The 10,342-nt window shown below is 46.6% G+C and overlaps 1 protein-coding gene and 1 long non-coding RNA gene across 2 annotated transcripts in view; one reads left to right on the top strand and one right to left on the bottom strand.

The window, feature by feature from the left end:
• Positions 1–1,820: 1,820 nt before the first annotated feature.
• Positions 1,821–5,597, bottom strand: LOC308672471. The gene is made up of 3 exons (XR_014027422.1): positions 5,441–5,597; positions 2,384–2,440; positions 1,821–1,855 (listed from the first exon to the last, which is right to left on the bottom strand). It is a non-coding gene; the product is annotated as an uncharacterized lncRNA (long non-coding RNA).
• A 3,142-nt stretch (positions 5,598–8,739) lies between these two features.
• Positions 8,740–10,342, top strand: part of CLPTM1 (CLPTM1 regulator of GABA type A receptor forward trafficking) — a 20,220-nt gene continuing 18,617 nt past the window's right edge. Inside the window, exon 1 of the mRNA XM_081335222.1 lies at positions 8,740–8,860. Coding sequence (XP_081191348.1) covers positions 8,801–8,860 — 60 coding nt within the window. The 5' untranslated portion in view covers positions 8,740–8,800. The remainder of the gene's footprint in view (positions 8,861–10,342) is intronic.

The following is a 10,342-nucleotide window of genomic DNA, read 5'->3' as shown; positions in this document are numbered from 1 at the left end:
CTCGCCCGGGGGGGTGAAGTCGGTGCTTCTGGGAATCAGCTTGGCCGGCCCGTTCAGAGAGGCCCGGGCGGATCCTGGCTCCTCACCAAAACCATCTTCTTTAATCAACTCATCTATGATTGCTAGAAGAAGAGGAAGTTAGCTTATGAGTAGATTTTAGTGGGATATTGTTATTGGTACTTTGTATGTAGTTATGTTAAAGGGGAGTTAAAGCACATTATGAATTTGGTTAATTGTATATTATGCATAATTTTTATTTAGAATATGATTATTATAACTATAATCCTGTATTTAGCTCTGGGAAGTGGGGGGGGGGAAGTGGGCGGGTTTGGGGTGGAGGGGATTTGGGGATATATTGTAAAATTTTGTTTTTGTAAAACTCTTTAATAAAAAAAAGAAGAGGAAGAGAAAGAGGAAGAGGAAGAGGAAGAGAAGAGAAAGGCTGGGCCAGCAGTTGGGACCAACTCGTTCGTCCAAGCTCTGCTTTGTTGGCTAAGTGGCAAATTAGCTGACTCCCCATAAATCGTGGCTTGGAAACCACAACTTATCAGGTTCAGACAACTTGCTAAGCAAGCAAAAAAAAAACAACCCATAGGATGGTTTAGTGGAGACCACATCCAGCACCCATAGCTTGTTTAACCAACGTTTCCTGAATTGTGGAGTCCTTTGGTGCCATCTGAGCTTGGTGGTTTTCTTGCAGATGTTTCTTGACCCAACTAGGTAACATCATCAGTGCTAGCATCATCACCTAGCCCTGATGATGTTACCGAGTTTGGTCATGAAACGTCTGGAAGAAAACCACCAAGCTCAGAGAGTACCAAGGAGCCCACAATTTAAGGAAGCACTGATGATGTTGCCTAGTTCCGTCACGAAACGTCTGCGAGAAAAACACCAAGGTCGTGTGTGTGTGTGTGTGTATGTATGTATGTGTCTGTGTGTGTGTGTGTGTATGTACATATATATACAGATCAGAAGGTCGGCAGTTTGGCGGGTCGAATCCCGAGTGCCACGTAACAGAGTGAGCGCCTGTTACGCATCCCAGCTTCTGCCAACCTAGCAGTTCGAAAGCACGTAAAAAAGCAAGTAGAAAAATAGGGACCACTCCGGTGGGAAGGTAACAGCGTTCCGTGCGCCTTTGGCGTCTAGTCATGCCGGCCACATGACCATGGAGACGTCCTCGGACAAGTGCTGGCTCTTCGGCTTTGAAACGGAGATGAGCACCGGCCCCTAGAGTTGGAAACGACTAGCACGCATGTGCGGGGGAACCTTTACCTTTACCTACAGTATATACTGTATATATGTATGTATGTATATGTATACGTATATGTACATGTATGTGTATATGCATGTATATATATACATATGCACACACATACATATATACATATACACATACATATGTGTGTGTGTATGTGTATAATAATAATAATAATAATAATAATAATTTTATTTATATACCGCCCTTCTCCCGAAGGACTCAGGGCGGTGAACAGGGCAAACATATAAAAATACAAAGGTACAAAAGTTAAAAAAGAAGTAAACACAATGCCCAAGCTAAAACAATAAATAGATATATTAAAAAACAACAGTAAAATCCCAACCCATCCCCCATCAGGCCAGGCCGGCTTGTTCGAATAAGTGAGTCTTCAGATCGCGTCGGAAGGAGCGAAGGTCGGGCGCCATCCATATGTGTGTATATATGTATATATGCCCTTTCATGGAGATGCAGAGTAAAAGCAGAGAGAATAGGGGGAGCTTCAAGCCTCAAACTAATAGCTCAGTTAGGTGAAGAATAATCTCCTTACCTGTCCTTGGCAGCACCCCTCTTTAACCCCCAGGTACTTACCTAGTTCATCTGCAAAAGAAAGAAGGGAAATATTATTATACGAGGTACTGCATATTCCTTATGTTTGCAAGCACCCACACCAGCTTCTCATTTAGCTCAGCCGTTGGCAAGACTTGAATTTGGCTGGTCCTCAACTTACAAGTTCGTTTAGTGACCAAACTGAAAAAGGTGACTTATGACCATTTTTTCATAGTTACGACTTTTGCAGCGACCACATGGTCCGGGGATCAAAATTCAGGCACTCGGCAACTGACTCATATTTATGATGGTCACAGTGTGCCGGGGGGAGGGATCACGCGATCCCCTTTTGCAAGCTTATGACTGGCAAAGTCAGTAGGGGAGGCCAGATTCACTTAACAACCGTGTTACTGACTTAACAACTGCAGTGATTCACTTAACAACTGTGACAAGCAAGGTTGCCAAATGGGGGTAAAATTCACTTTAAAAAAATGTTTCACTTAACAACATAAATTTGGGGCTCGGTTGTGGTTATAAGTCGAGGACTGCCTTTCAAAGCAAGACACCGAAAATCTTTACCAGAAGTCTCTCCAGTCGGCTGCATCGTGGATAAGTCAGAAGCTGCAAGCAGGGTGCCTGTGAAAAAACACAAGGAAAAAAATAAGAATAAAACAGAGCAAGATGCCGCAGGTGTTCTTCCCGTCCCCACAATTCCATCCTGCAATCTGGATTCCCCCTCACAAATCAGGCGTAAATTAAACGAGAAGCTCACCTTTGGTTAGCTATAATTTACTTTAAAATCAAGCTCAGCGTCCTAACCCACTGAGCCACCGCGTCCCTATGTGCCCATCATACAAGTGCCCAAATTTTAATCCTGTGACCCTGGGGATATTGCAACGGTTGTTTAGTGTGAGGACCACTCATAGGTTACTTTTTCCAGTGCACTTGTAACTTCTAACAGTTCAGTAATTACATGGTTGCAAGCTGTTGTAAATTCAGGTAGTCCTTGACTTACAACAGTTTGCTTAGTGGCCATTCAAAGTTACAATGGTGCTGAAAAAAAAGTGATGTATAACCGTTTTTCACACTTACGACCCTTGCAATATCTCCTTAAAATTAAGTCAACTGGCTCATATTTATGACGGTCGCAGCGTCCCGGGGTGTGTGTGTGTGTCACGTGATCCTCTTTTGCGACCTTCTGACAAGCCAAGTCCATGGGGAAGCCGGATTCACTTAACAACCGTGTTATTAACTTAACCACTGCAGTGATTCATTTAGTAACCGTGACAAGAAAAGCCGTAAAATGGGGCAAAATTCACTTGACCGCCGCCTTGCTTAGGATTGGAAATTCGGGTTTCAAGTTGTGGTCGTAAGTTGAGGACTATCAGTAATAGATGAAAACACATTTTTACCCTTCTGTAGTTTGTGAACTCAGCCCTGGTTTGTATTTGAGGTGGAGTGATTGACTTTGGTGAGGATATAAATTGCTTTTTCATTAAAACTCATTCAAAGCCCATTAACTGGAGTTGGAGCAAGCCCAGACTCCAACATTCATGCATCTTTTATTATTGGCATAGATGGTCCACTCCGACAACTCTCTCAGGGCTTGCAACAACAATTCCAGTTAAACACAGTACAAATACTCAATATACAAAAATAGCAAGAAACAGGTCCCTAAAACCACACACCCATTTTCTAGATCCGGGTAGCAGGAAAACCAATTCCAGAGTCTTCCTTCCAACCCGTTTGTCACAGGAAGAAGAGAATTATTTATTGATTGATTGATTGATTGATTGATTGATGGGATTTATATCCCGCCCTATCTCCCGAAGGACTCAGAATGGCGGCAGCAAGATGGAAAGGAATCAATAAATGATGTAATTTAACCAAGACAGGAGAATATTTGTAGCTCGGAGTGGAACTGTAGGGTCCTTGATGCTCTCTGCAAGAAAACAGCCAAGCTCAGAGAGCACCAAAGACTCCACGATTTTGTAATTTATATATCCCACTGTTATAACCTCTCTCCCTTTCCCTGACACACATACACACACTTTGTTGTACGTCACTCCGCGTCTTTGGCTCAAGGCAGTCCAAAGGTATTGTAAAAGGAGAAATTCAGTAAAGAAAGCAAGTCCTACGGGGCCCTGGGTGCTCTCTGTGCTTGGTTGTTCTCTTGCAGACCTTTCATTACCAAACTAGGCAACATCATCAGTGCTAGGATGGAATGGGATTTGCAGCATAGAGGAAAAGAAGGGAGGGAGGGAGGAAGGAAGGAGGAGTTTGGGGTCCCTGGTGCTTTCTGCGCTTAGTTGATTTCTTGCAGACCTTTCATTACCCAACTAGGTAACATGATCACTGCTAGAAGGGAGTGGGGTTTGTGGGGGGGAGGAGGAGGAGGACGACTGTAGGATCCTTGGTGTTCCCTAAGCTTGGTGGCTTTCTTGCAGATGTTTCTTTACCAAACTAAGTAATGTCATCAGTGCTAGAAGGGAGTGAGGTTTGTGGAGAGGAGGAAGAGGAGGAGGAAGAGGAGGAGGAGAGGAGGAGGAGGAGGAATGTGAGGTTCATTGGTACTCTCCGAGCTTGGTGGCTTTCTTACAGATGTTTCATTACCAAACTAGGCAATATCTTCAGTGCTCGTATGGGGGGGGGTCGCTCTCATTTTATATAGCCCACCCAGGAGCAGAGGCTACCACTGAATACCGGCAAACTTTTAATATTCCTCGTTCACAAGCGAACACAGGTGGAAAGTGAAGCTAGAAAAATAGCCCAATCTTCTTTTGCAACCATTTATTTCCAAATGACGGGGTGAGGGTGGGAGGACCGCCTAAGAAGCCCCTTCTCCTGTGGCAACGCTCACCTGCAAAACCCGGCAGAGGAAAACAAGGCAATTCTTGGACATGAGAAGAGAGCTAGAAGGGACCTCCTCGGAGGAAAGAAACCCTCTGCCATTGCAGGCAAGGGGTTTGTCCAACTTGTCCTCTTAAAAACCTCCAGGGTTGGACCACCCACAACTTCTGGAGGCAAGCCAGTCCCACTGATTACGAGCACAGCTGAGCCCAAAATTTATGATGCTAAGGGAGACGTTTCTTAAATGAGTTTTGCCCCCTCTTGCTCCCTTCCTGGCCACCGCTGTTAAGCGGATCACTGCCCCAGTTTGGGCTAGTGAGTCCGTCGTTAAGTGAACCCGTCTTCCCCACCCCCACCCCTTTGACTTTACTTGTCAGAAGGGCGCAAAAGGGGATCGCAGGGGAGGCTGCAACCGAGGTAAATACAAAGCAGTGGCCAAGCCTCTGAAGTTTTGACCACCTGTCCGTGGGGAGGGGAGAGACAAAGCAACGGTCGTTAAACGCAAAAAAACAGCCCTCGAGTCCCTTCTTCCAGTGCCGTTCTCCCTTTGAGCGGTCATTAAACGAACCGTTGTAAGTCGAGGACTGCAAAGGGAAACTGCTTGCATTTTCGGAGGCAGGGAAAGATAAGCACGAGCGGGGGAGGGGGGGGGGAGAGAGGGACCCTCACCCGTTGCCCAGGCCCGGCTGCCTCTTCCCAGCCCGGAGGAGCCAGCGTGGCGCTGAGCCCAGCTCCGGCCACCCCCGCAGCCCGGCCACTTTCTCTCCCGGCCACCCCTCCACCTACCTCCGAGAGAAGAATGCAGCATCCTCGGCTCCGGCTGCTTTCGCTCCGGCTCCGGCTGGGGCCGCCGGCTCCGTCCCAGGCTGCTCATCGCCCCCGGAGGGAGCCCACAATCCCAGGCAGCGCCGAAGATCGTTAAGTTTTTTTTTTTAAATCTTTTTCTTCTTCTTCGCTTCCCTTTTTTTTTAAAAAAAAAAGAGAGAGAAAAAAGAAAAAAGAAAAGAAAAAAGTTCTTTTCGGTCCCGAAAAAGGGAGCCGAGGGTTCTCGGAATTCCCCCTGCTGGGCCGACTGCTGCTTCCTGATTGGAGGAGCCCCCGATGAGGTCAGACTTCTTGGAACGGGAAAGCCCCAGCCCAGCCCGAAAAGGGGCGGGGCCAAAGCCGAGACCTTATTTAAAAAAAAAAGGAAAAAAAAGCAGCCTCGGGAAGGGAGGGAGGGAGGGGAATTTAAAAAAAAAAAGCGATCCGCGCTTCCAGGAAAGTGGATGAAGAATTCGGGCGTTTATTTTTATTTTCGTTTTCTGCTTGCCAAGAGCCTCGAGGAGCGTCTTTTCCCGGTGAAGGCGGCTTCTTCCAGGCCCCAGACGGTGGCCTTGTCATGTGCATCCTCTGGAATGGATTAGCACAGGGGTAGGCAACCTCGGCTCTTTTATGACTCATGGACTTCAACTCCCAGAATTCCTGAGCCAGCCAAGCTGGCTCAGGAATTCTGGGAGTTGAAGTCCATGAGTCATAAAAGAGCCGAGGTTGCCTACCCCTGGATTAGGAGGAGGTGATTTTGAAATTCAGTGGAAAATACTTGCAGTGATATTTTTAGTTGTTTCGGGGGGAGGGAGGAGTTTGAGGGGGGAAGTTGGAATTTGACATTTAAGGAGCTGAAGTGAAAGTCCTCATTCCAATCCCGAGCTACAAATGTTCTCGATTGATAATTTACAGGTGAGGGAGGTTGTAAATTACAAAGTTAAAAATACCAATCGAGGAGGATATTTGTAGCTAAAGGGATGGCTGTAATATACATTTAAGGATAGATTTATATGCAAAATAAATTCCCCAAAGGAATGGTTGCAATATTGCTAAGCACATTGATTTGTGCTTAGATTGTAAGCCGCCCTGAGTCTTCAGAGAAGGGCGGGATATAAATGGGATTTATATATATATATATATATTAGATTGCTAACAAAGAATTAAACGGAGACTGATATGCATTTCAAACTTATTTGTATATATATATATATATATATATATATATATATATACACACTTAACAATAATACAGGTATTATTATTCACTTTATACAGGCGCCTAGCTCAGTGTGAGCTAGGCAACTATCAATTGAATAATTGTTATTGTTAGTTGCGAAGTCGTGTCCAACCCATCGCGACCCTATGGACAACGTTCCTCCAGGCCTTCCTGTCCTCTACCGTCTTCTGGAGTCCATTTAAGCTCACGCCTACTGTTTCAGGGACTCCATCCAGCCACCTCCTTCTCTGTCATCCCGTTCTTCTCTTGCCCTCCACCTTTCCCAGTATGAGGCTCTTCTCGGTTATTTTTAAATTTATATTGCAACCTTCCTTTAAGGATCATTCGAAGTTACACTTTTTCCACACTTTCAACCACTGCAGCTTCCCTGTGGTCATGTGATCAAAATGTGCTTGTGCAGGGGGTTGGACTAGAAGACCTCCAAGGTCCCTTCCAGCTCTATTCTGATTGATCAAACAACTGCAGTGAGTTGCCTAACAACTGTGGCAAGAAAAGTCGTAGAATGGGACAAAATTCACTTAACAACTGTCCTGATTAGCAACGGAAATTTTGGGCTTAATTGTGATAAGTTGAGCACTACCTGTAATAGCAACACCTAATAAACCACAGATTTAACCACTGTCAATAAGAAAGGCAAAAAAAAAAATCTGATTAGCAGCTCTTGCAGTGCCTGGAGACAACAGAAGAGAAGAGAAAGAACTGGAGAAGATAACAAAATACAAAGACCTGGAAATAGAACGACAGTGGCAAAAGAGAGGGGGGAAAAGCACCAATAGTGACCGGTGCCTTGGGTGCAATCTCAAAACATCTGCAGAAGTTGAAAACAACATTGGCATTGACACAATGATGATCAGTCAATTGCAGAAGGCAGCTTTACTTGGAACTGCTTACATCCTGCGACATGACCTTTAACACCATCAAACAACGTCTGCCTATCCCAGGCCCTTGGGAAGGACTCGATAGGTGTGTGTGTGTGTGGGGGGGGGGGGAATGCCAAATAATATCTGAACATCTGACTGATTGGCTAATCATAATCAGCAGTAAACTTTGCCAGATGCACAAGAGAGGCTAAAGCAGTGTTTCCCAGCCTTGGCAACATTAAAATGGTGTGGACTTCCACTTCCAGAATTCCCCCCAGCCAGCAGTGTATGTGCTGCTGAGGTTGTGTGTGGGGGGGGAACAACCCACTGCTGTAACATCCCTGTTATTCTGAAAAGCAAGATTCAACTGAATTAGAACTTGGATGGGAGACCACCACAGGGGTTTAGCCTTTTTTTCTGCATCTGGTGACGTTTACTGTTAGATTAGCATGGCTGGCTGGGGGATTCTGGGAGTTGAAGTCCACAAGTCATAAAAGGGCCACGTTTGAAGACCCCTGAACTAGACATACCCAGTTCCAGCAACCGCTCTTTGTATGTTTTAGCCCCCCCCCCAGTCCCCGATCATCTTTGTTGCTCTTCTCTGCACTCTTAAGAGTCTCCTCCTTTTCCTTCCCCCTTCTCCTCCTCTAAGGCTGCACTGAGGCATGTTGCCTAGCTGGGTAATGAAAGGTCTGCAAGAAAAGAGCCAAGCTGAGAGGGCACCAGGGACCCCTTCATATAGAAAAACTGCTGGCTCCTCTCTTGCGGAGATTTGGCTCGGAGGGGGGAAGAGCCCCGCTACCATACTTTATTTTTTATTTTATTTTAATTCCATTTATATCCCGCCCTTCTCCGAAGACTCAGGGCGGCTTACAAGCTTAGCAGTAGCCTTCATTCTATGTATATGCCTGCTTATTAGGGCTTTCATACACACCCCACAAGCGGCATTATTACAAAGTCAGCTTAATTGCCCCTACTTCCTTCACCCTCCTTCAGCGCCCGTCCCAGACAAGGCAATCCGTCAATACGGTAATCGGCCGCGCCGCTTCTCTCAACATTACGGCGCGAAAGGCTGCAAACCAGCCCCGCCTCCGCGGGAGGCGGTATGTGTGAAAAAGGGAGGGCCCCACGTGACCCGGGAGAGAGTGTGTCGGGAGGGGGGGAACGAGCGAAAGAGAAGAACGGGAGTTGGGCAAGAGAGGAAAGTCTCGCGAGAATTCCACCAGGCAACGGCGCAGCAAGATGGCGGCGCCGGAGACGGAGGTGGTAGCGGCCGCAGGGCCGGGAGCCGGCCTTGAACAGGTAGAAGCGGCGGGGCTCTTCTGCCTTTTTTCTCCCTTCAGGGTGTTCCCCCTCCGGGCGGCCTCCCTCCCCCTTGGTGCGGTGGTCCCGGGCTTCAGCTTCCATTTGCCCCCGGGGTACTTTCCTTTCTCCCCCCCCCGCCCCTCCCTTCCCTTCCCTGGGATCACCTGACGGGCCTCCATTAGGCCCCGTTTCTCCCCCCCCCCAGTGACCCCCATCTCCCCTCATTCGGCATCAGGGCTCTTACAAGTCAAGATTCCTTTCCCAATCCCGTCGTCTCTGACCTGAGGGGCTGGGACTACTACAACTCCCAGAATCCCCGGCCCAGGCGGTCGCTCCCTTGCTAGTAGGGGCTTCTGGGAACGGTAGTCCCAACGTCTCCAGAAAGGCGGGGGTGGGAAATAGGTTAGATCAGAATTCCTTGACGCTTTTCAGGATCAGGCACCTCCCCCCTCCCCAATTTTAACTTGTTTGGCTAAAAACTCCGAGGAAAAGGGAGGGAGGGAGGGAGGGAGGGTAGTAAAACAGGCTTTTATCAGGGAAGGGGTATCCTAACTACTTGGATCAGGTGGAATCAGCTCGATCCGAAAGATTTCATCTGTGTCTGTTGTGTTATATATGGATTTTATTTGTTAAATGTAGTTACTAATCTAATTTTTTTTTTACACCACTCTACTTTCTGGGCAATTCACAGAGAGAAACACCCAGAAGGACAAAATAATTCCACAGTGACCTAATTCCACAGTGAAATAATTCCACAGTGAAATAAATCAGTAAAAATAATTCCACAATGAAATAATTCAGCGATGAAATAATTCCAACAATTAAAAAAAAACCCAAGCAAATGATGGCAGAAACCTGGCAACCATCAACCAAATCCACTAGAAGGGACCTTCAGTACTCTCATTATTTCAATTTCATGTTCACAGTGGCCACGGAGGATAGGATGCAATTGTTGGGTCAAAGCTATTTATGGAACTTAATGGCCAATTTGGATAACCATGAATCATGTGACGGTTTGGCCTCCTATTTCATCAGCTGTAAAGCAAAGGACCGTCTTCCTGATAACTCACCATTCTGGATAGTCAGCTTCCTTTCCTCATCCGAGGTTTAGTCGATTGCTTCTGCTTTCCCCCCCCCTCTCCCTCCCTCATGAAGACGGAACTGTGTCCTGTCATTTTTCTGTTTGTTCCACTGCTATCTCAGGAGTCTCCAACCTTGGCAACTTGAAGATGCTGGCTGGGGAATTCTGGGAGTTGAAGTCCACATGTCTTCAGGCTGCCAAGGTTGGAGACCCCTGCTGAATCTCTGCTCCATCTTTCCTCCCAAGTGAACCCTTAAAGCAGCAGCTCCCAACCTTTTCTATACCTTGCACCCTAGAACGCTTCTGATATATTCTCGCACCCCTTACAGAAATGCAAAATAACAAATTATGTGTGTACACTATAATTTTGAAACTTCTAAACCCAAGTTTTGCACCCC

The sequence above is a fragment of the Vipera berus genome (genome assembly GCF_964194415.1).
Source record: "Vipera berus genome assembly, chromosome: 9".
Lineage (NCBI taxonomy): Eukaryota > Metazoa > Chordata > Lepidosauria > Squamata > Viperidae > Vipera > Vipera berus.
This window is presented reverse-complemented; position numbering and strand designations above follow the sequence as displayed.